The 26491-nt window shown below is 42.7% G+C and overlaps 2 protein-coding genes across 2 annotated transcripts in view; one reads left to right on the forward strand and one right to left on the reverse strand.

Moving 5' to 3' along the window:
* The window catches only part of SCRN1 (secernin 1), a 56969-nt gene extending 30536 nt beyond the window's left edge, over positions 1-26433 (reverse strand). Inside the window, exons 1-2 of the mRNA XM_024755082.1 lie at positions 26293-26433; positions 6954-7113 (exon numbers count right to left, since the gene is read on the reverse strand). Of these exons, the coding sequence (XP_024610850.1) occupies positions 6954-7112 (159 nt within the window). The 5' untranslated portion in view covers position 7113; positions 26293-26433. The remainder of the gene's footprint in view (positions 1-6953; positions 7114-26292) is intronic.
* LOC112406277 (uncharacterized) overlaps positions 26214-26491 on the forward strand; it is a 3528-nt gene continuing 3250 nt past the window's right edge. Inside the window, exons 1-2 of the mRNA XM_024755009.1 lie at positions 26214-26226; positions 26273-26483. Of these exons, the coding sequence (XP_024610777.1) occupies positions 26214-26226; positions 26273-26483 (224 nt within the window). The remainder of the gene's footprint in view (positions 26227-26272; positions 26484-26491) is intronic.

Below are 26491 nucleotides of genomic sequence, written 5' to 3' on the forward strand. Positions count from 1 at the left end.
GTTCAGGGCAAACCCTTTATTATTTTGTGTGATGGTGTCCAAAATGAAAAGCAAAATCAGCGTCATGCTGTCGCCTACCCCTTGCACATTCCTGCACACACTATTTCTGGATATCACCCAGTGAAAGTGGAATAGAGACACTCACACAATAGACGTTTCAATTAATGAAACGCAATCATTGTGCCTTTCCTACTGTACTCAGATGGTGAACACAACCCTGGCACCACCAGCGAAAACCACTGTGAAATGAGTTGATGAGTCAGCCAGACTTCTTAGGGTGGGAAACAAAGGCAGGGAAAATGGGATGCTTCAGGGAAATAGTTTTAGTTTTAGAAAATTTGTGCCTCTAAAGCAGCACTGCTAATTATCACTGAGGTTGTTCGTTTTTTAATTGTTTTATTCCAGTGTCCTGCCTGCTACTTGACTTTTGAAAATGTGCCCTTAAGGCTCATATGAGTCTAAACAAAGACAAAAGAAGATGCTGACCACACTTTAGAAGAGCTGCTTTTTATTCCCCTGAAGCTGTAAGATCTTTGAGGATGGACAATGCAAAGACCTGGCGTCAGAAACAGGATTGGGAAAGGGGAAGTGATGGAAGGAAGCCCCCTGCCGAGCCACTCTCCCACGGAGCAAGGGAGCTGCTCTGACCCCACAGAAGGCTGGGGACTCCTGCTCCTGGGGCTGAAGAGAAGAAAACAGGAAAACAGGAAGAAAGACACACAATCTACTTAGTGGCCATGGAGCTCTGGTCAGATTTCTTTGATTCCAGAATGACTTGTGCTCTCCTGCTGTAGGGGATAATCTTCAGAATTAACATTCAGGACCCACTCCCTGCCCCACCATGTACACACATACTCCAAACACCACAAATACAGCCACCACCTAAACAATGCTACTAACAACACCACCAGCTATCATTAATTGGTAATTTTCTATTCTTCTTGCAAATATTTTCATTGGGGAAGAAAAGGGAAATGATCTACTAAAAACCCACCCCAATCGTGAAAGTTGTATAACCTTGCTGAGGATACTAATCCCACACTGAACTTCATACAGTAGAAAATAAAAATAAATTCAGGGCTTCCCTGGTGGCGCAGTGGTTGAGAGTCCGCCTGCCAATGCAGGGGACAAAAAAAAAAGAAAAGAAAATAAATTCAAACTAACTTTCAAAGAAAAGGAAACAATGAATTCTAAAGGAGAGAAAAATGGAGGTGAGGTTTAATATATAATAATAAGAGAATCTTTCAAAAAACATTATGTATCACACCTGACTTGGCTATCAAGAATTCTGTCTCGGGCTTCCCTGGTGGCACAGTGGTTGGGAGTCTGCCTGCCAATGCAGGGGACGCGGGTTCGTGTCCCGGTCCGGGAGGATCCCACATACCGCGGAGCGGCTGGGCCCATGGGCTGTGGCCGCTGGGCCTGCGCGTCCGGAGCCACCTGTGCTCCGCAACAGGAGAGGCCGCCATGGTGAGAGGCCCGCGTACCACAAAAAAAAAAAGAATTCTGTCTCCATAAATTGTGGTATAATTACTCTCTTGGGTACCAAGTATGACTCATGTAAACTGTAGCTGAAATCCATGGTTCTTCCAGGAAAATATTCTAATGTTGGATCCATTTTTTTCTTAAATAGAAGGTTTAACCATTTAAGAATAGACCTATACCCACCCGTGAGCACAGATGCACATCCACACACACACAAATGCACCCATGCACACACAGAACATCATAATCCAGGAAATTATTCATCTGATTCTTCAACGCCCCTACCCACAGGGAGAGGCAGGGCCTGAGGCAGAGGGAGACGAGTTCCGTGATGCACAGTGTATAGCATCCACAGAGAGGACACAGGGGATTTCACAGTTTGATACATACTTATCCATCCTACCCTGCAACCAGATGAGGAGTTGTTAAAAACCCAGAATCCACAGAAGAAAGACTAAAGAACAGAAAAGAAAATGTTCCAATCTGCCAGCTGTGTATCTGAACAAAAATGTGCAGGGTGATCTTAGAAACTGGGGAGCTCTGTGCTGGAGGACCCCATTTCTTATTCCTCCATCTCAAGCAAAGTGAACTGGACATAGAGTAGATGACAGAGGGACAAGCAGACCGATGGACAGACTGAGTGCAAGATGAAGGGTAAGAAAGGGGACGAACTGGAAGAGAAGACCACCTGGTAGGATGGACCAGGTGGAAGGGTGGGTAGGTGGGCAGATGAGCAACCACAGTGACTCTTTTTTTAAAAGAAACCTCCGTTAAAAAAAAAAAAAAAACCACAATTTTGTTTATTTATTTTTTTCTTTTGGCCACGCCGGATGGCATGCAGGATCTTAGTTCCCCAACCAGGGATTGAACCCGTGTCCCTTGCAGTGGACATGGGTTTGAGCCCTGGTCCGGGAAGATCTCACGTGCCACGGAGCAACTAAACCTGTGTGCCACAACTACTGAGCCTGCATTCTAGAGCCTGCGAGCCACAACTACTGAGCCCACATGCCACAACTACTGAAGCCCACACACCTAGGGCCCGTGCTCCGCAACAAGAGAAGCCACCACAGTGAGAAGCCTGCGCGCTGCAACCACAAGTAGCCCCCGCTCACCGCAACTAGAGAAAGCCTGCGCGCAGCAACAAAGACCCAACGCAGCCAAAAATAAATAAATAAACAGACAAACAAATAAATAAAAGGTGGGAATCGGTAGACAGGAATAAGGGGAGATTAAGACTGCTTACTGTAAACCTTTTAATGTTATTAAATCTTTGAACCACACCAATATATCACCTATTCAAAACGTAAAATTACATTAAAAAGTATCTTTACCCAAATGAGTCGAAAATTTACGTCCATACAAAAACCTACGCACAAATTTTACAGCAACTTTATTCAAAATTGCCAAAACTTGGATGCAACCAAGGTGTCCTTCAATAGGTGAATGGAAGAATAAATTATGGTACATCCAGACAATAGAATATTATTCAGAGCTGAAAAGAAACATTCTATCAAGCCTGGAAGAGACATGAATGAATCTTAAATGTATATTAGTAAGTGAAAGAAGCCAATCTGAAAAGGCTACATACTATATGATTCCAACTATATAACCTTCTAGAAAAGGGAAAACTATGGAGACAGTGAAAAGATCAGCGGTTGCCAGGGGTTAGGGGAAGGGAGAGATGACCAGGCAGAACACGGAGGATGTTTAGGGCAGTGGAACTACTCTGTATGATAGATACATGACATTAGAAACTGTCAAAACCCATAGAATATGTAACACAAAGAGTGAACTTTAAAGTAAACTACTGCTTTTGTTAATAATAATGTATCAGTACAGCCTCATCAATTGCAACAAATGCACCATATTAGGACAAAATGTTAATAATGGGGGAAACTGGGAGGCAGGGGGTTGGGGGGAGTTGAGGGGTTATATGAGAACTCTCTGTACTTATACTCAATTTTCTGGAAACTTAAATCTGCTCTGAAACTGTCTATTAATTGAAAAGAAAAGAAAGAAAAGTGAGCAGGGTGCCAATCAGGAAGAGTTGTGAATGGCATACAAATCAGCCTGGACTCTCATCCTATAAGCAACCAAACATTTTTAAACAAGGCAATGACAAAGCTGTGATCTGGAAAGAAAATTCCGGTGACGCTGCAGGGAACAGAATTCAGGAGAAAGAGACCTGGGCACCAATAAGCAGATTAAAGCCGAAGGGAGATGGGGGTGGGTGCGAATGAGCTGGGGGCCGTGGAGTGGAGGTGGGGACACAGGAGAGGAAGCAACAAGACGCAGTGACAGCCACCCCCGTGCATCCACAGAGAAGTGGGAAAACGGGGGTCAACGCTTCTGTCTGGTTTCTAGATTTAACGATGCGGCAGACAATAGCGCTGTTAGGGGAACAGATGAGACGGGGAAAGTGAATTTGGTTTTGGATCCGTAGAGTTATTTTACCTGCAGCGTATGGATGTGGAAACGTGCAGAGGCAACTCAGAACACAGATATCCAACTCAGAAAAAAGGTCAGGGCTGCCTTAGGGACTAACTCTGGTATGTATCAAGCTGCACTTATTTATGCAAAGGGACATAATGTAACCTATAGTGTATTTGAGCATTAATATGCCATAGGTTAACTAGTGAAAGGAATCTAGTCTATTTCCTAAAATGACTGTAACCGTGAGTAAAATACAGACTTATTTAACCTATTCCCCAAAAAAGAAAACAAATTTTTTCTAAAATATTTATTTCAGCCATATTCATAAAAGGCTTTGTACAATATTGTAGTTACTATGGCTACTAAAAAATGACCCCAAATCTAGTGGTGTAAAACAACCGTTTATTATGTTCGTGAATTTGATGAGTCAGGAATCTGGACAGGGCACAGAAGGGATGGTGTGTCTCTACTCCATAGAGCCTGAGGTCTGGAATCACTGAAATGTCATTCACTCACACATCTGGCAGCTGGCACTAGCTGTAGGCTCTCCATGTGGGCCCCACCCCATGGTCTGTGTACATGGGTGTTTGGGTTCCCCCCAGCATGGTGCCTGGGATCTTAGGGCTAGAGTTCCAAAAGAGGGAGATGAGTGGAAGCTGAATCCTTTTATGACCCAGCCCTCGAGGTCACACAGCATCACCTCCGTCACGCTTCACTGCATGATGCCATCGGAAATCCTCACCAAGATTCGTGGCAGGGGTGGGGGGGGCATAAACCCTCCACTCCATGGAGGTGTGTCTATCACACTGTGAGAAGTACATGTGGAATGGGATTTCGTATAGCCATCTTTGGGAAATTAAATCTGCCCACATGAAAATCAAAGTGTTGCTTCAGTTTTGCATGACTCTCTGGGAAAAAGAAACATTTAGGGAAGACAGACAGGGGATGTCAGTAACAATGCAAACCAAGCCAACTTCATCCATACCGAGCCCACTCTGTTCCAGGAACAGAAAGAAACATTCAGATGCAAACAACATGGACATTCAAACATTACTGAATACCCATTTAAAAGCTAGCATGAGCGCCAGAGAACCTAGCACTCTTTTCTGCCTGTATGAAAGGAAGGTCCCACTGAAGCTTAGGGACTTGGACCAAGTTAGTGGTGCAACACGAGAGGCAAGTGGTTCTGGCGAATATCCTGTGGGAGCCAGTCTGCCGCTGCCTCGACCACAGACTCATGCACTCTGCCTGTTCGTCTCAGCGTCTCTGTTGAATTCACCTCGCATAAGCAGCTCCTTGTAGAGTTCTGTTGCTCTGGTGATGCTTAATGCTTTTAAAGGATCGAAACAGGTAAAGATTCAGATAAGAAAATGAAATACGCACTGATGAATACTCACTTAAAACCTAGCACAGTCACCAGAAAAATCAGTTTATTTTGTAAAGCATAGAACATCAAAGAATACAGATGATGTCAGGGGCAAGAGTTTGTTAATCTACTAGCTCCCATTTTTTTCATCCAAATTCTTCATCCTTCAACAAACAATTACAATTTAAACACATACAACTAAATATACCATAACCAAGAAGTTTATTCCATGAATGCAAAGATGGTTCAACTTATCATGAAATAGGAAGAAAAAAATCAGGGGATTATCTCCATAATCACTGGAAAGATCTCTAACAAAATGTCACACCTATTCTTGAGGATTTAAAAGCAATCAAAGTATGAATTGATGTATACTTTTTAACATGACAAAGCTCTATAAATCTCTGTTCCCAAACCAGCATCTTACTTTTAATGTGGAAGCACTAGAGGCTGTCCCCCACCTCAGGTCAGGAACGAAGGCAAAGATATCCATTATCTCCCTCACTATTAATACTGAATCCAAGCTATAAGCCAAACAAACAAGAAAATAATTAGAGATGTAAGAACAATCAAACAATCTCTATTTGCAGGTTTTGTAACAACATACCTGGAAAACCCAAGAGCATCAATAATAATAGCTGACACAACCAATAAAAGGATTTAGCAAAAGAGCATAATGTAAAACTAACATGAAATAGCCGTCATGAGAGTTTGACAACACACGCTGGGAATATGAACAAACAGGCACCGTCTTACACTGCTGGTGGGAACGCAAAATGGTACGCTACACCAGCTACGAAAGGAAATTTGACCATATCTAACACAATTACCTATTTACATACCCTGTGACTCAGAAATCCCATTTCTAGGCACCTATTCCAAAGAAATACTGACTGAGCACTCAAAATAAGAACTGGTGGATACGTTTTAACATGATAAAAATATATAAACCGAGACCAGATACTGCGACAGACGCACAAGGCTGTTATTCACTTCAGCACTATTTGTAAGAGCAAAAGACTGGAAACCAACCCAAATGTCCAGCAGTATGGGACCGAGTAAAGTCTGATTACATCCACAGAATGAAATACTACACAGCTGTAAATGAGGGATGAAGAATCCCTTTAGAGACCAGATGGAGTGACCTGCAAAATACAGTTTTAGTTGAAAAGAGCAAAGTGGAAAAAAGTGTATATAGCATGCTACCATTCATCTAAGAAGGGAGGAAAGGGACTGGGATAAATATTCATATGGATATGTATGTGTGTGTGTAGTTTATTCCATATATTAATATATAATTTTTTAAACGGAAGGATAACCCCCCACACTTCCAAAACATGATAACCTATAGAAGAAAAAGGCAATGGAGTGAATGATACAAAGGCAGAAGCCAGACTTCTATGAATATATCTTGTTTCATAGATTTGACTTTGGAATTGTGTAAATATTTTACTTAAGTATAAAACAGGGGCCATAGCAACGAATGTAGAATTCTCCATGTGACCCTGTTTTTAAGGCTATGAACAAACCTGAATGGAAACAGGAATCAACAGAACCCACATGACAGTTCTGACTTGTGAGCAGGCTTCCAGGTTAAGACATCAAGGTGCTGGACAAAGCCAGAGAAAGAGAATACATGTTAATTGAGAGACAGTAACACGTGACTTACCTCAGCCTTGCTCTCGGGTTCATGATCAGCTGCGGAGAAATACACAATCTCTTGCACTTCATCCCTGGGCCGAGCTGAATTTTTCCCAAATACCACCAGACCGTCCTTCGCACGTGGCGGGAAGGCCACAAAACAGTAACTTGGAGGAGCTAAAGCCATCCTGAAAAGAGAGAGAATGGAAGCAGGCCTAACATGGAACATTCCACCGGTGAGTTCTTCAAACATATTTCACCCACTAAGAGAGTTCTAGTATTGAACTGTGTGCAGCGAGCTCATTAAGACAGCCCAGCTGGGGCTTCCCTGGTGGCGCAGTGGTTGAGAGTCCACCTGCCAATGCAGGGGGCACGGGTTCGTGCCCCGGTCCGGGAAGATCCCACGTGCCGCGGAGCGGCTGGGCCCGTGAGCCATGGCCGCTGAGCCTGCACGTCCAGAGCCTGTGCTCCGCAACGAGAGAGGCCGCAACAGTGAGAGGCCCGCGTACCGCAAAAAAAAAAAAAAAGAGAGCCCAGCTGGCAAATGAAGGTGGGGTGTCTGGAGTAGAATCACAAAACCACTGACACCAGATATTGTTTAGTACTCTGTGGGAATAAAGGATCTCAGGTTCGCAACAGACCGCAGTGACAGCCAAAAGTGCAAGGACGCAGGAGAATGGAAAGGTTATTGTTCCAGGCAGAAAACACACACGCTGCCATCTGTCACAGCAATACAAAAATAAATAAATATACGTTGTAACAGTGCACTACTGAAGTGCCTCTGATCTAGAGATGCATGGCTGCCATATGATAGTTTTTGGGGTGCTCATGGGGAAATGGGTCTGGAAATAAACTGAAAGATACCCCACTCTTTCATGTATATCTTTCTCTGCCTCAATGACATAACACTCAAGCACCTTTTGGCTTTCCTCCCGCCCCTCTAACTGCTCCTGGGCTGGCTAGTTCTCTTCTACTTGGCCATCGAGCATCCTCACTGCTTGGCCCTTCCTTCCTCATTTAATGCTCTTTTCTTTCTGGGAAAACTCATCCATGCCCAGAGCTTCGCTTGTCATTTACGAACCAGTGACCTACATATATAATTCCAGCTCAGTTCTCTCCTTGAGCTCCTGACCCACAGACCCAGCCTACCTGATACCCAAAGCTGAGTTCATCATTTTCCCTAAACTGGATCCCTTCCTAAGGTTCCCTGTCTCAGCAGCCAGCTTCATCATCCATCCCACTGGAGCATCAGGAACTATCCTTACCATCTGCTTCTCCATTAAAATATAAATGAGAAGTAAAGCAATATTCTCAGAAAAGCAACTGGGATTCAAAACTCAGCCTCGTCACCTACTAGCTGTGTGACCTTGAGCAAATCACTTTACCACTCTGAGCCTCATGGATTTTTTTTTTGTTTTTTGGGTTTTTTTTTTTTTGTGGTACGCGGGCCTCTCACTGTTGTGGCCTCTCCCGTTGCAGAGCACAGGCTCCGGATGCGCAGGCTCAGCAGCCATGGCTCACGGGCCTAGCCGCTCCGCGGCATGTGGGATCTTCCCAGACCGGGGCACGAACCCGTGTCCCCTGCATCGGCAGGCGGACTCTCAACCACTGCGCCACCAGGGAAGCCCTGAGCCTCATGTTTTGCCCCCGCCCACAGACGTATCATGAGCATCAAATGAAATGATTCTTGAGAACATATTTTGCAACTTGTAGAGGCTACGTGAGTATACGAGATATTTTCTTTGGGTTTTGACCACTCAAATAGAGCAGTGTCTCAAAATTTCTGTTGAGGAAGCCAATCAAAATCAACTCCCCTCACTCATTACTGGACCAGTTATCAAGTCACAGAGTCAGCAACATTCTACGTTTAGAAACATCTTTGTGAGGAACCATATTGCTACGTCTACATCCAGGCTACTTCAGGGTAGTCTGTGTACACACACCCCGGGCTGCCAGAGTTCTTCCTGGCAGTGCTTATGACAGGTCCCTCCCCAGGGCACAGAGGAGTAGGTACTCCATAACTCTGCAAATAATTCCCTCCTAGCTCAGGAAAATAGCCTCTAGCCCCTTTGAGGGAAAGAAAAGGCAAGAAAATAAAAGAGACTCCAGTTCTTCCTCCTCTTAACCTTTCCCATTTTCACAAAACCACATTATCTTCAAACTTGAGGGGTAGAGAGGAATAAACCAAGACTCTGTATGTGTAAGGAAGACCTACAATAATTATAAGATAAAATGCCTTTATAGAGGATTCCTAGAATTTGGAGGTGGGAAGAATTGCTGGCTGAGCCAAATCAAGTGAAACAGACCCAGAAGGTAAGATCAGGAAAGAACGCGTTGTCCTGTGTTTGTATGACTCTCGTATGTAATAGGACTTCCCTTCTGCCCCCGTTGTTGGGCCATGTCAAAAGTGCTGGTGTCTGATCTATGAGCAGAACCTTACTTTACTCGATCCTTAAAAACAGTAAAAATCTGGGACTTCCCTGGTGGTCCGATGGTGAAGAGTCCACCTTACGACGTGGGGGACGCAGGTTCCATCCCTGGTCAGGGAACTAAGATCCCACATACTGCGGGGCAACTGAGCCCGCATGCCACAACTACAGAGCCCACGCACCCTGGAGCCTGCGCACCGCAACAAAAGAAGAGAAAAACCCGCACACCACAGCAAGAGAAAAGGTCACGCACCACAACGGGGAGCCTGCACGTCGCAACGAAAGATGCCGCATGCCTCAACAAGGATCCCACATGCTGCAACTAAGACCCGACACAGCCAAAAATAAATTAAATAAATAACAGATAAATCTTTTTTCTTTTTAAACATCTTTATTGGAGTATAATTGCTTTACAATGGTGTGTTAGTTTCTGCTGTATAACAAAGCAAATCAGCTATACATATACATACATCCCCATATCCCCTCTCTCTTGCGTGTCCCTCCCACCCTCCCTATCCCACCCCTCTAGGTGGTCACAAAGCACGGAGCTGATCTCCCTGTGCTATGCAGCTTCTTCCCACTAGCTATCTATTTCACATTTGGTAGTGTATATATGTCCATGCCACTGTCTCACTTCGTCCCAGCTTACCCTCCCCCCTCCCCGTGTCCTCAAGTCCATTCTCTATGTCTGTGTCTTTATTCCTGTCCTGCCCCTAGGAGTTTTTGACTAGCACTTATTCTTCAGCTTGGACATCTGCTTGGTCAGCAGGTCATCTGAGTCACTTGACCATGACGAATACATAGGCAAAGGAAGCCCAGGGATATGTGGGCCCAGAGAGGCTGGCTTTTCTGCTGAATTTGGGGAATGATTGGGAATGCCAGAAAGGAGCAGAATTTTTATGTCATTTTTTTTTAATGTTAGATGAACCCATAAACTGTGTATCACAACCTGTATAGCAAACTAGCGAAAGCCAACTGTCCATTACTTTTCCTGGATCACCATTCTACACAATGACTAGCCTCAGAGATGACTTCGCTGGATCCTCGTCTGCTCTCTAGATCAGTGCTGTTCAGAACTTTCTACAATGACGAAAATGTTCCATCTCCACTGTGTAATACGGTGGCCACCAGCCTCAAGTGGCTAGTGGCGTGTAGTTAGTGTAATTAAGGGATTAAATTTTTAATTTTATTACAAATTTTAATTCATTTCAATTTAAATAGCCACAGGTGGATAGTAGAAATCCTACTGAACAGAGCAACTTTACAACTTCCCAATAAACCCAGAAATGAGGACTTTCACATTGAGGTTTCCAATGACCCCAAAAGTATTTATTTGTAAAGTCCTCCACTTATTCTATGACAAATCGTGCTATCACCCACATAAACTGAATTAGTCAAGAGGAGGTAGGACAATGCTACAAGACTGAGAAAAATAAACACAGGAAGTGGATACTGAACTCATCAGGTAAACTGAGTTTAAGCAAAGCTCTTTTCTCCAGAAGCTAAAGGTGATCATAGCCCTAGAGGACAATTCCATTTCCCTTGATGTGAAGCTCACATTCCTGACTCTGAATATACCCGGAAAGTGGCCCTCATCGCTACCTGGAAACCCCTTGTGTACTTTGTCTGGTCAATTCCTCTCTTTAACTCCTAAATGCACTTTTGAGACCTTCACTTCTCTTCAAACTTCCAACCACTTCCTCTAAGTAGATACCTTACCTTATAGTCCACAAAGGACAGATGGGTGGGGGAGTGAGACTATTCCAGAGGGAGGCTATGCAGGTTTGAAGGCCCTGTGGCTGGAGAAAGGGGAAGGAGCCATTACATCCAATAGCCAGTGTGGCTGAGCCAGAGGTAACAGGGAAGAGGCTGGAGATGCAGGGAGAGAGGCTAGTTCATGTTGGGTCTTGAAGGCAACAGCAGGGACTTTAGTGTCTGTCCCATAATAAACACTAAAGCCACTGAAGGCTTTTAAGCCAGGTTTTAGGAAGGAAATGGAGCCAGTGCACACAGATAGCTTTTCAAAGAAGTTTGGCTGTGACAGGGAGGAGACAGCAGTAGATGGAAGGGAGTTCCATTTCTGTGTATCTACTCTAAGGAAATGATCAGGAATATGGACAAGACTCATGCACAAAAGTGTGCATTACAGCGGTATTTATACAGGTGAAAAACTGATGGAAACTTAACTGTCCAGCATCAGAGAAGTGGCTAAAAATTTATGCTACATCTATATGGTAGAATACTATAAAACCATTAAAATGTTTGTGAAGAGTTTTTAATTGCATGGAGAAATGGTTTGGGGAGGTGGGGGGGGGTGTCCAAAATAAATTATCTTAGGGTTTCCCTGGTGGTGCAGTGGTTGAGGGCCCGCCTGCCGATGCAGGGGACGTGGGTTCGAGCCCTGGTCCAGGAAGATCCCACATGCCGCGGAGCAGCTGGACCTGTGCGCCATGACTGCTGAGCCTGTGCTCTGGAGCCCGTGAGCCACAACTACTGAGCCCACATGCTGCAATTGCTGGAGCCCGCGTGCCTAGAGCCCGTGCTCCACAGCGGGAGAGGCCACCGCAGTGAGAGGCCTGCCCACCGCGACGAAGAGTGGCCCCTGCTCGCCGTAACTAGAGAGAGCCCGCGAGCAGCAACAAAGACCCAATGCAGCCAAAAATAAATAAATAAAATAAATAAATTTATTTAAAAAAAATTATCTTAACTACATGAAAATATGCATAGAAAAAGACCAGAAGTGGTAGCCTGACCACTAAATTCTTTCTGGTTTTTTTATATTTTCCTTTGTTTTCAATTTTCCTACAAGTATTTATACTTATATAATCACACACAAAAGATTAAAAAAAAATAAACCCAGGGGATATTACCGATTTAGGAATTTTATTTTAAGGAAGAAATTTGGCTCTATTTCTATGTCCCAACATCTAAAATTTCAAAAGTGGCAAATTCTTATTTGAGTTATAGTTAGGACAAGTTTTTTATTCAGCATTATTATAGTTATTCTCTAGTACTTTGTTTTCCTTTTTTTTTTTTCTTTACAGCCTGCCCAATTCAGAGTTACTCAGGGAGTACACAAATTTTCATTACTATTATTTACACAAATAGCGGGCAGGCCTCCTGCAGTCACCTCCTTAAACAGGAAAAGAAAAACTGGCCCATCAGAAAGCCAATTTTCTGCTCACCCTGAGATGAAATTCTTTTGAAACTAATTCCAGGAATCTCAATTTTGTTCCCATTATTTGTCAAAATACTGGCTAACACACCAGATTTTAAAATCTGAAAAGTTAACTCATCTATATACTGTATAAAACATGCATTTTGAAATCTCTGTTTACAGGATTTTTATAAACTGTTAAATCATTCATGTATAACACAAAAATCCGACTTTACCATTTTTCTCCCTTTCCCTCTATAATCTTATACAGCATTATGAAATGTCATCATCTCTTCCACGAAGAAAAATAAACTAAAATTTAATTAACTCCCAATCACACAAGCTAATGCAGAAATTTACTACATAGACTTTTTTATCATTTCTATTCAGCTTTGGAAAACAGTATAACCATTCAATAATGAATTTTCTATAACTACACTCTACTTAAGCCAGCATTAAAATCAGTGAACAAAGCTTACTCGGAAATAAAGCCATGACTGATGGCTTTTTTCTTAACTTGCTTGCTTTGAGGCACAATTCTGAAGCTGTCTTCTGAACCACAGGGATCCAGAGGTGGGGATGTGGGTACAGGGTTATACTACAGGCCTAAAACTGAACCCAGGAATGTCTATAGCAGTGTTTTCCAAACTGCATGTTGTGGCCCTTTTGTGGGTTATGAAATCAATATAGTGGACGAGATCAGCATTTTTTAGAAAAGAACACGTGCATCTCACATAGTAAGAGTAAGTGCTCGTACAAGAAACTTTAAGTTCAGATATACCCATATAAGTATATGTATGTACTGGGTTGCAATATAACATTTCTTACTATGGTTTTCAAGTAAAAATCTTTAAAAGCAACAGGCTTAAAAAGCAAGTCTACTGAATAGGCTTCTTTGTGGTAAATACCAATTAGGATTCTTGCCAGGTTAGCAATAAACTAACAGTTCCAATTAATGAAACACTCCAATTTAACCCCCACAGACAATTAAACTTACAGGTATGTCCTAGGAAGTATTTGTTAAGAATATTTCAAAGTATGTTTATCTGTACTTTATGCTAAGTAGAATAAGCCAGTCCCCAAAACGCAAATACTGTGTAATTTCACTTATATGAGGTCCCTAGAGTAGTCAAATTCATAGAGACAGAAAGTAGAATGGTGGTTACCAGGGGCTGGAGCAGGCAGGGGTGGGAGTGGGGAGGAGGACAGAGAGTTAGCTGTTTAATGGGTACACAGTGTCAGTTTTGCAGGATGAAAAGTTTCTGGGGATGGGCTGCACAACAATGTGAATGTACTTAATGCTACTTAAACTTTACACTTAAAAATGGTTAAGACAGGGGCTTCCCTGGTGGCGCAGTGGTTGAGAGTCCGCCTGCCGATGCAGGGGACATGGGTTCGTGCCCCGGTCCGGGAAGATCCCACGTGCCGTGGAGCGGCTGGGCCCGTGAGCCATGGCCGCTGAGCCTGCGCGTCCGGAGCCTGTGCTCCGCAACGGGAGAGGCCACAACAGTGAGAGGCCCGCGTACCGCCAAAAAAAAAAAATGGTTAAGACAGTAAATCTTATGTTACGTGTATTTTTACCACAATTAACATTTTTTAAAAATCAAATAGCCACTTGTGGCTCAAGGCTACAAAACTGGACTGTACAGCTTTAGATATCGTGCTATCAGCTGTGGTAAAGTACCCCTAAGCTCAATTTCTAACCATCACTGTCCTTATCAAAGTCCTTTCAGGATTCATGACTTCCTCTTGGGAATTACAGCTCCAGAGTCCCTGGAGCTCACAGCACAGGAGCTGCATCTCCCAACATCCACCCTCCGACTGGTGACAGGAGGCTGGGTACAGGCTTGGGGGGCTGGAGCACTGCACCCCTGTAACTAGGAGACTGCTTACAGAATGTCTAGACAAGGAGGGAGGAAGCTGCATGGGAAAGAAGGTCTTTGTCCTCAAGTTCAGTGAGTAGTTATTGAAGGGCATGAATGCTCCAAGCCAAGTAGGGGTTTTCTTTGCCTGAATGCCAAACTGCCCTGCCCTTTTATCTCAGTGAAGCTGCAGAGGCCCTCATTAGTCACCATACCCAGTAATAAGGAAGCCTTGAGTTGCCTGAGAGGAAGAAAATGACTGTCTATATAAGCTATAGGCTTATTAACTCTCTTGCAAATAACTGTGACAAAGTACCTTTACTTGCACAAAGAAATGAAACCCAAATGTCCTTACTCTCCAAGCTCCCAGCTTTACTGAGAAGATTGGGCAAGCTTAAAGCCAACGTCTATGAATTACCTCCTTCCAGAAAAGCAAAGAAGAATGTATTTTATTATATTTTATTGTGCTATATTACTTATCGATAAAGTCACTTTTTAAACTGTTGACATTCCCACTGAACTGAAAACAGGACAAATGATACTCACTTATATTTATTTTCCTGTCCTATATCTGCTATTGAGATAGTAAAGAATAAATAGGTGTTTGGAAAAGGAATTATCTACCTGAATTGAGATGTAAACGCCAGCTGATGAAAGGTACGTAAATTAGCTCAGACTCATCAAGCTCTGCTTGAAAAAAAGAAAGCTTCTTCTGTTTCACTGAAAGCTCAAGATAGTAGAGCATAAAGCTTTAGGGCTCCACAGTCAGTGATTTCCAGCTTCAAACATTCTATGCCTTGAATGAGGAACTACCTAATGGAAGAACGACCACATAGGGTATTAAGTAAGGAAGCAGGTTTTGGAGGCAACCTGGGTTCGAATCTCAGCCCCGGGTTACCGGTCTGTAACAGGGATAATGACAGGGTTGCGGCGAGGTTCAAATGAGCTGAAACATAAAGTGCTCAGAATGCTGTCTGGGACACAGTAAGGACGCATCACCGTGAGGGTGAAGAAAGTTACATGATGAAGGCTGTTCCTTTGCCAAGGTCTGATCTGAACAGATGAGACTTCAGAAACTTGGCTTTTTACAGTATCTAAAGGCTGTCTCACCTTTTGAAGATGTGCTCCATTGTCACCTGATGTCTTTTAAGAGCTGCTTACTATTCCCTTTCTCTAAGGCCAAGGGCAACACCTACCTCTGACAGCTGACTCAGGCAGTCTTCAATGCCACTCTTCCGCAGACATACTTCCTAGCAGCATGGGGAGGTACGGGGGTGGCAGGCTGCACATTCATTTGGTTTGGTCCAGAGCACTGGCCTAAACAGTGTGGGGTTTTTTTTTTTTAAATCAGAATTAGCAGCTAACATTTTTAAATCTAGAGATTTTCCACAGAAATTCAGATGCTGATCGTCTCTTGAAAACTCAAAAGACGTAGCAACACTGGATCCACATGACAGCAGGATTGGAGCTGAGGGGGGCTCCTCCCACAGTCCTCTCCACTTCCCAACACTGAGGCCACTGGAAGCGCTGCCTATCATCACCCTTGGGCTGTTGCTTTTTTTGTTCTTTCTTTTTTCAGTGTCAGGTCAATTGTGCTCATTTACAATGCCTGGTTGGCCCTGTAGCCCCATGTGTACAGAGGCAAGAGAAGGACATACTTTAGAGACAAACAGACTCTTGTTCGTATCCTGACTCCACCCACTAATCGTGAGAAACAGACAGGTTATGAACTCTCTCTGAGCCAGAGTTTCCGCATGTGAAAATGGGACTGATCCTCCATACACAACACAGCACACATATTTATCTGAGATCGTATGGAAAGTACCTAGTCCTGTGGCCGTATACAGTGGGATGCTTAATAAATGTTCCTTTTCCTCCCTCCTACTACTCACTGGGGATGGGTGTGCCACTTTTGCACCAATCCCTACTATGCTCCTTCACCATCTCACCAATGGTTTGCCCCTGGCTCATCAGACACACTCACGTTCCAATGTGCAACTAAAATGTGCTTAAAGGATCAGACTGGAATGGTGGAGCCTCTAGATTGAACCATCAGTTTACAGAGAACACAAATGACACCATGGGGATGAAATCAGCAGAATCTAGACTATGAGAAACTCTATAGGACAGATCTGATTTCTTCAACAAAAACTGCAAGAAAAAAAAGATGAAGAGACAAAGTGACTTAAGAGATGTATCAACCAACTGCAATGAGTGGAACTTATTTAGATCCCGATTTAAACAAACTGTACAAAAATTTTATGACAGTTGAGGGGAATTCCCTGGCGGTCCAGTGGTGACGACTCTGTACTTTTGCTGCTAATCCCTGGTCGGGGAACTAGGATCCCGTGAGCCATGCTGCATGGCCAAAAAAAAAAAAACTATAATATTCCTAATATTTGGAGTTTCCCGGTGCCTAGTGGTTAGGATTCCAGGCTTTCACTGCTGTGGCCCAGGTGCAATACCTAGTTGGGGAACTGAGATCCTGAAGGCCACGCAGCGTGGCCAAAAAGTAAATTTAAAACAAAAGACAGTTGGGAAAACACAAACGCACTGAATATTTGATGACACTAAGGAATTATTGTTAATTTCTTAGATACAATGATATTCTATTTATGTCCGAAAAAAGGAGCCTATATTTTTAGAAATACATACTGAAATATTTCCATGTGAAATGATGTAATGAAAGTAATCCAGGGTGAGGAGAAAGGGTAGGAAATTCAGATGAGACAAGATTCTCTAGGTAATAAAAATAACTGAAGCTGAGTGATGGGTACATAGTGGTTTATCATACTGTTCTCTTTACTTAAGAAGTAATGCATATGATAAGATGTTTAAAATTCTTTTAAGGTTAGAAATAGCACTGGACTGATCTAATATAGGAAATGCTTTCTTGGAGTCATAACTTATGAGTAAGTTATTTGGGGGCTCAGATATCTCTTTGAGGAAGGGTTACTGGGGGCAGGGAGGATGGGGAAGGATTTCAGTTGGCTTGGTATATTAGCACACTGGGGGAAGAGGCAAGCCCCTGGTTTCCTCTACTTGCTATATCTCTTTCCCTCAAGTTTTAAAACGCCTGTCTCTGCTCTTTAGACTATCAGCCCCATGAGGGCAAGGACATGTATGTAAATCCTTATTTCCCCTGACACCTTGCGCAAAGACTGGCACATAATAAGACCTCAACAAATGTCTGTTGAACAAATGAAGGGGAAGGGGTATCGATATTTCATCTTCAATGAGAGAAAAGGAGCAGGAAAATCTGATTCTGACAAGGTGCTCCCAAGCTGTGGTTCAATACATGGGATTCACATTTGACCACACATCAAAATGATGGTCTGAGGAGCAGATTCCTAGACACCCCCTCCTTGGAGATTCTGATTCAGTGGGTCTGAGCTGAGTTCCCAGGAAGAATATTTTTAACAAACGCCCGGGTGATTCTGATGCAGTCAGTTCAGACTGGTGTGGAATATCCAGTTATAGGTTATTAAACCTCTTTGCTTCTCTAAAGTAGTATTCATTTTTTTTCTGCCCAGCTTTCTTTTTTTTTTTTTTTTGAGTGTGGAAACTTTCAACACACACATACAAGAGTACAATCAGCTCCCTTAAGGCAAGGGCCATCAACTTTCTGCCATCTCGCTTCTCAATTTTATTTCTAAGGAAACCATTTAATTTTAATTGAATGTTGCTGAATTCAGCAACAGCATTGGCAGCAATACTCTCTGCCTTCGAGACGAAGGTGGGTGAAACCCACCCCTGGGTAACGAGAGAAGTATGACAAATAAAGATGTAGGAGGCTGTGTTTTCTTGGTCTTTGGCTTTAAAACTGGGAAATCAGACTAATCACACTACATGATAATCAGGAAGATCTGGATTGTTAATTGTTACTTAAATGTTTTGCAGTTTTCACTATTTTAAAAAAATAAAGTCTCACCCAAATCTTTAAAAATACCTTTTAAAAAAAAAAAAAAAGCATTCTTCATTTAACATAGATGCAAGGTAAATCATTTGGTAATGACCATGACTCCTCTGCCTTGGATAGAAAGTAAGAATTTAAGCCAGAAAAAAGAAGAGCTAGATATCATTTCATGTAGCTGAATATTTCTAAATCAGTAGGACCTGCAAAGAAATATCCTTTGGATGCTTTTTTCTTAATGACTGAAATGATCACAAACTGATTTGCTCTTCCATTCCAAAACTACTGCAATTTAGGTGATTAGCTAGAGGAAATGAAAAGAGTGTCTATTTCAAATTTGTAAAACCAAAGTTCCAGGTAATGGACCACGGCTGGTACATCACCCTCTCCCAAAATACAGCCACTTAGATGATCATAAGAATCCAGAAACAAAACAAATGTATGATATTTAATTTGCTATCTGTACATATCATGGAAAGCTGGGAAATCTATCAATATGCAAGAACAGGCTGGTGAAATAAAAAGAGGTCACACAAGTTATATACGGTATCATTCAAATTATGTATATTATATAGATAGATGATGCAAAAAGATCATAAGGAAATGCAACAAAATTTTTAAGAGTAATAGTATTGCTGGGCTGCAGAAACACAGGCAATTTCTCAACCTATATATATTCAGGCACTTTCAAACTTCCCACATGAAAATACAGAATCTGTGATGAAAATACTTTAAAAAAAGAAGAAGAGGAAGAGTTGCAATAGAAATAATCTATTTTCTCAATATATTGCCGCTAATAAACATGGCCTTTCAATAAGGCAGAGACTAGGGGATTAAGGAGAACCCCACAGCTCAGTCATGGCAAATGAATTCATTTTATCTTTTGGCCACATCTGATTCTGCCTCATTTTCAAGATATGGTGACAATGAGAAATATGAATAAAGCAAAATGTCCAACTTAATGATTCACGCGACAGCTTAATAACTAAGGAAACGTAGACTTTTCTATAGTCAAGTGGAATGTTGTGCTTCAAAATCTACATTGCTTCATAGGTTAAATTAGGGGGTAACTGGTCACTTAACAAAAGTATTCTTCAAATCACTACAGAATTTCTCTATAATATGAAATATTCTAACATGTTTCCCAACTTTTTAACATCAAAAAATTTTCATAGACACCCCACATAAGAGTGATTGTAGTTGGTTGGGAAAAATATGTAATGAATATATGTTATGAATTTAGTAACACTTTCAAAGCATTTGTATGTACTAACTGGTAATAGAATCCTTAAGCATCTGAAAAATAATGCTGAAGATATATATGGCTCATTATTTATTCTGTGTCCATTCAATGTTGGGACACATGTGAATTCAAGGCCCCCCTTCAAAAACTCCACTACACCCAGTGATCTGTTCATCACTCTGGTGCATTGAAAATATGGTACGACGTAAAAGAAAACTCAGGCTGCGTGAGTATCACTTTTGCAGAGCTTTTAGGAATTTTAGAGTGAGGGGAAGAGAAGGGATTAGTTGAATGGCATCCATTTCTCATAGATACAACAGTTTTTTTTAATGTAGGAAGGAGTAGGTAAAGAGTACAAGTGGGATTCATTTTTCATTCAAGCTAGCCAAATTAGAAAAATATAGTCAGATCAAGTTCACTCTAAGGAAGATGTTTTCCAATACATGGCAGGTTGAAAGACAGTTTTCCATCTTTTACAGTAATATAAAGAAAGAAAGAAAATGACTTACATCACATTAATAGTATACATTCGACCTGTGCAGTCAGAATAATCTATCCAAGAGGTTACGTTATGGCTTTTTAAGAAAGAGTCAGATAGACCCAGATTCCGGGTGTAGCTCCTCCAACTACTAAGTTCTTCATCTATAAAACATGGCCATGATGTCTACTACGTACTGTTATGGGGATTAAATGTGGTAATAGATGCAGAGGATCTGGAATAGAGAAACATTCAAGAAAGGTTGGTTCTTAAAGATTAGGGTTCTGGGAATGTAATGATTATGGAGATAAAGGAAGAAGAATGTGTTTGAAATAGCCAGGTATGTGGTTAGCCGCCAAAAGTATTCCCTGTGGGGAAGACCTGGGAGCTACTGAACAAGCCACATCTAGGGTTCCTTCATTTCCTTGTGTTCTCATTTCTGACATTGCTGCCATTGTGTCCACTAATTTGGCAAGGTTGCTTTGAATGATGACCTTCCTATTCCCACCATCTGTTTTCCTCTCCCATATAAATAATGGATTGTCTATTCTCATCTTTTCCCAGTAATATGATTTGATAAGTACCTGTAAATGCTGTAAACTGGGATTTTAAAAAATCTTCCCAATCACTCTTAAAACAGTGGTTTACACTCTGTCCCTGTAAAAAAATCAGCTAAACATTCATTTCCTACAGAAGAAATTTAAATCTTGCTAGTATGAAACCACAGGGTTACTTTACATCTAGCAAAACGGATTTAAAAACTACTTTGTAAATGCCCATTAATGCTAGACTCACTGGCTGTGTTTTTACCATTAGGAAATGTATCCCATTTTATTATCAAAAAGGAACCTATATACATATATATGAACATATTAGTGTGTGTATGTAAATACATATATATGTGGGTGTGAATATCCCCACGTATGCAAATATTTGTAAGTATATACTATAGATAGACAGGAGGGAGGAAAGGAAGGAAGGAAGGAAGGAAGGAAGGAAGGAAGGAAGGAAGGAAGGAAGGAAGGAAGGAAGGGAGAAGATAGAAACTTCACATTTCATCTACTTATGTCATTTAAAATTTCTTTATAACAAGCTCATATTACTTTATTGGATTTTTAATTATTTTTTAAAATCTGATTACTTCAGTGCTCAAGAAAGGACATTTTAAGACATTTCATTTAATTCTTTCAGGTCGCTAGGCACTGCTAAGTGCAATTTTAAAATACACTAAGGTTTCATTTTGAGAGGAGAAAAAGATATTCAGAAGAGCTTTTGATCACTACATCATTTTAACCAGGACTTTTAAGAAGTCATATGAATTATCGATATGTAATCTGAGCCCCTAACCACCTATAAGCACCATGTGCAACCTAAGGGAAAATGGAGCTACAAAGATCTTCTCAAGGTCTTCATCAACTAGAAGAAGAGGCACTCATGTATACAACCAAGAGAGGAGGGCAATAATACAACTTAAAACGATGATCAGAAATGCTTATGGGAGCCTTCAAGAACACCTAGCTCACTTTAGGGTAGTAGATTAAGCACTGGGAGATTTAGGTTAAATATATAACCATTAAGAAGAGAAGGAGAAGAGAACATTAACCGTATCAAGCTCCCTCACTCTGCTTCCAGTGAGGCTCAAGCTGGGAGGCCCCCAATGTCCTCCCCTTTCAGTCACCCACCCAGTTCAGTTCATTGCTCTCCCAGACTGGGTGGAGGCCCTGAGGATGCTGGGAGTTTCTGGGGAAGAGAGGACAGGTGGGTGTGATTGACGTGTACATCACGTCAGTCATTCTCCACTCACCCCATCGCCTCCCCTCCAGTGTCTATTCAAACTTCTCTCACCTCCCACATCCATTTCTATGAACAGTATCACACACCTCAACCAACCTCCACTTTCTGCTAATGACCTAGACCGATGCAGCCCAATAAAAATATAATGGAAGACAGATGTGGATCACATATGTAATTTTATGTTTTCCAGGACCCACATCTAAAAAAGTAAAGGGAAACTGGTGAAATTACTTTAAATAACATATTTTGTTTAAATCCAATATATCCAAAATATTAATTCAAAATACAGGCATACCTCATTTAATTGTGCTTTGCTTTATTGCGCTTCACAGATAATTGCATTTTTTACAAAATTGAAGATTTGTGGCAACCCTGAGTGAAGCAAGACTATGGGCGCCATTTTCCCAATAGCATTTGCTCACTTCCTGTCTCTGTCACATTTTGGCAATTCTCACAATACTTCAAGGTTTTTCATTATTGTTATATTTGTCATGGTGATCTGTGATCAGTGTTCTTTGATGTTAGCATAGAGAAAAGAGAACTCACTCTATCGTGTGAAGGCTCACATGATAGTTAGCATTTTTTAGCAATAAAGTATTTTTAAATTAAGGTATATACATTTTTTTAGACATAATGCTATTACACACTTAACAAACTACACTATAAACCTAAGTTTTATATGCCCTGGGAAACCAAATAATTCATGTGACTTGCTTTATTTTGATATTTGCTTTATTGCAGTGGTCTGGAACCCAACTCGCATTATCTCCAAGGTATGCCTGCATAATCAACGTAAAAATCATTAATGAACTGTATCTGTTCATTGAAATCCTGCCATTTGCAACAATACGGATGAACCTAGAGGGTATTATGCTTAGTGAAATAAGTTAGACAGAGACAGATACTGTATGTTATCACTTACATGAGAATCTAAAAAATAAAACAAACAAATGAGTATAACAAAACAGAAAGAGACTCACAGATATAGAGAACAAACTAGTGGTTACCAGTGGGGAGAGCGAAGGAAGGAAGAACCAGATAAGGGTACGGGGATTAAGAGGTACAGACTACTATGTATTAAAAAATAACCTACAAGGATATATGGTACAACACAGGGAACATAGCCATTCTTTTATAATAACTTAAAATGGCGTATAACCTATAAAATTTTGAATCACTATGTTGTATACCTGACACTAACATAATACTATAAATCAACTATACTTTAATAAAAATGAATAAATAAAATTATTAATGAAGTGTTTTAAATTCCTTTTCCTATAAATGTTTGAAATCTGATGTATATTTTACATTCACAACACATCACAATTCAGACTCTCCACGTTTCAAGTGCTCAATAGCATGTGGCCGGTGGCTAGTGGCTACTGAATTAGACAGCACAAACCTGGGCTCTCACTCCAATGAAAATACCCAAACTTGCAGAACGAATGATTATTGCTGAATAAAAGGATCATGGGTGGCTTTTGAAAAATAACCTTGGCTTGTCTGTATTTTTTATTGTTTTCCAACAAACACAGATCGCACGTGTTTACTCTTTTTTAAAACTTGTGGTTTTAAGTATCTTTGACATACTGGGAGAATTTCAATGAATGAACCTTCACATTCATGCTCTAATGCAAGTTATTGTTTTAACGGCACATGTGCCATCAGCATCTGTCTTCATTTCCACATTATCTGTCAATCCATACCTAGCTCCTATCTGCTTCACCACCATCAATTATTCTCTCAGTTCCCTGTAGCGCACCCACCTTCACCTTCTGCAGATCGCTGGGTTGACGGTACAGAATGCTCAGAAGAAATATTTCCCCTGCTCTCACCACCTCTGCACAAATATTTACTAACCCACACACAATCTCTACTTCTGCTTTAGTAGAACTAGGGACACTGGTATATGACTCAGAGAACTCAAACTCAAATTCTAGAAAAAAGACTCTGTCTTCAGTGCTGCTTCAAAGTTATTTTAAAATAGGTTTGTTATTTACTATTACTTTAACTTAGATATATTCAAAAGCTATCATATGTCCCACCTTGGTTTCTTTACAAAACCAGACAAGCAATACAAGCAACTAATTTTTCAATCAAAGAATGCACTTCTCACCTCAAAGATTCTAACATAGTATAAAATGTAAAAACCATAAAATTATGGTTTGGGTGCTTAAATATAGAAGCAGTCTAGTCCCTGGAAAATGGGAACATGAGGTGGACACAGTTTAAGAAGTTAAATGGGCTTAAGTTAGGAAACACGTGTGAGCACTTACTTTAAATAGTACAGATTTTTAAATCATGTTAAAGTTTGGTTTCATGAAGTGTTTGCCATGCTAATAATGATAGGTTTGCTCTTTTCCCCCAGGCTTTGATAGGCAGCATGTGGAACCCTAAAATGGGGAGTTACGACACCTGGATATTAGTTCTCACTGCCAGCTGCCAACCAGCTATATGACCTTGGGTGCAGTCCATTCACCCCGCTGGATTCAGCCTCCCCGGCTGTAAAGAGGGGTTGACAGCACAGCACTTTCTCAGGCTGCTTCCAGCTCACCATTCCTGACCTTTGCACTAATCTCCCTCCATCCCATTATCCCTGAACATTTGCCTCCTCATGCATCTCCTCCTTTGCTAAAAGAGAAGATGGCTGGCAGCACAGCAGTGAAATGGGGAAAAAAAGGCTGTTAAAAAAAAAAATCCTAAAATGAGTCACCTTTCAAGAATTTACCACCCTCTGGTGCCTGAGTGCTTGCTCGTGATGTTAAATCAGTTCTTCCAATGAAACTTGCTCTAAGAACCTGGTATTTGTTATATGTACTGTTCTTGGATGATGTTTATACCAGACACTCATCTCTTTTAAGAGCCACTTGTAGGTACAAAACAGCACAGAAGTTATCAAACAGATATTGGCAGCCAGATACATCTTTAGTGGAGCCTGTAGAAAATCAGATCAAAATCACAGAGTTTTAATCAGGTCTTTGCACCTGAAGATAATTACAACTCCCCAAACTTCCCACATAACCTCCCCAGAACCTTGCAGCACCCTAAAATCTAGCCTGCTGCAAGAATCACTTCCTATCCCTCAGGGCCGGCTGCAGCGATACCCAGGAGGGCCTTCCCTCCCGTAGATTCCTCCATCAATGCTTCAGTCAGGGGGCAGCTGATGTTAGCTCTGGTCTGTGTTGCTTCCGCCTGGCCTGATTTTTCATGCTGCCATTTTGAATTAACATAGGTTTCCTCTGCAACTGATGCATCTTCTAGTCAGGCTTGGAGCACAGTAGGCGCACACACACACACACACACACACACACACACACACACACACACACACACACACACATCGGGAAGCTGGACTACAAGCGCAATCCAAGACACTTGCAAGCCAGAATTAAACAGCAAATCCAGAAAGACCGTATTATTTAACAGAACACTACCAAGACAGTTTGGAGCCACAGCAAATGACTGCTTCTGCGTTTGAGGTGAATGGACATTTTTAACCCCTAAATCTTAGTTCTCGTCAATTTTCTAAAGTTCAAGTGTCCCTCCTGCTTTGCAGATAACACTCGTCTCAGACCTCACAAGTGATGTCGCCCAATAATCCGCGCCCAGACAGACAAGCGAACCGAGGGTGCAAAGGCAAACTGAAGTGGATAATCATCTCAGAAATACGAGTGCCTTTTACCAATAAGTGCCCCGGCGCCACCGCCTTAACTTGCCCCGACACCCCCCCATCCCCAAGATCCGCCCCGGGTGTGGCTTGAGGAGGAGGGCGGTGTTATGTCAAGTCCTTCGGCCCTCGCAGACAACAGCAAGAGCCGACGCGTGTTTGCCCTTAGGGGGAGGGTAGTCCTCCGGACACGACTCGGCAACCGCAACCGCAGAACCGGCGGACGCGGGGGCAGAGCCGGGCCAAGGGCAGCAGGCCCGCCAGGCAGCCATGTTCCCGCGAGCCCGCCCGCGCGGCAGGTGCGACCGGGAAGGTGCCTGGCCCGCGCCGCCACCAGCTGTGTGCCCGTACGAGCCGGGAACCCCCGGAGCGGTCTGGGGGGGAGGACGGGGGCCGTACTGAGCACACACCCCAGCGTGCCAGCAACTGGGATACCAAGCAATGGAAACACAGCGGCCTGGGGGAGTGAGGAGAGTTCAAAAGAGGTGGTGGGAAGGATGGGGTTGGGGGATGGAGAGCGGGGACAGGTTCCAACCAGGCTGCGGCGCCCGCGCCCTGGGGTGGGGCAGCCCTCTCCTGCGCCCCCGCAGCCTCTAGCCGGAGTCCCCCACCTCAACCCCGGGCTGAGGTCCCCTCTCTCCTGAGCCCCTAGAGACCCCAGACAGCCCAAGCCAGCATCCGCGGGATTCCCACCCGCGGGTTTGGAGGGACAGCTGGAGGCGACGAGGCACAGGTGACGGCGATGGCGGATCCGGGTGAAAGCCGCCGGGGGAAGCAGCCGCAGATTCCCTGCACTCCCAGGAGTGCCCGTCACAGCTCACCTGCGGGTCTGCGGGCTCCGGGCTCGGCTCTGCGGTGCTGATGCTGAGGCCGGCGAGGGTGCGGGTGGTGCCGCGGCTGAGATCACTGTGGCGACATCGAGGGCTGCAGTTGCAGTGGCGGAGGCGGCCGTCGGGCGCTTCCCCTCCCCAGACTCCCCGCGCTCTGGCCCGCCGCCCCCAGCTAACAGCTGGCCGGGCT

Source organism: Neophocaena asiaeorientalis, unplaced genomic scaffold, assembly GCF_003031525.2.
Source record: "Neophocaena asiaeorientalis asiaeorientalis breed wild unplaced genomic scaffold, Neophocaena_asiaeorientalis_V1.1 scaffold36, whole genome shotgun sequence".
Lineage (NCBI taxonomy): Eukaryota > Metazoa > Chordata > Mammalia > Artiodactyla > Phocoenidae > Neophocaena > Neophocaena asiaeorientalis.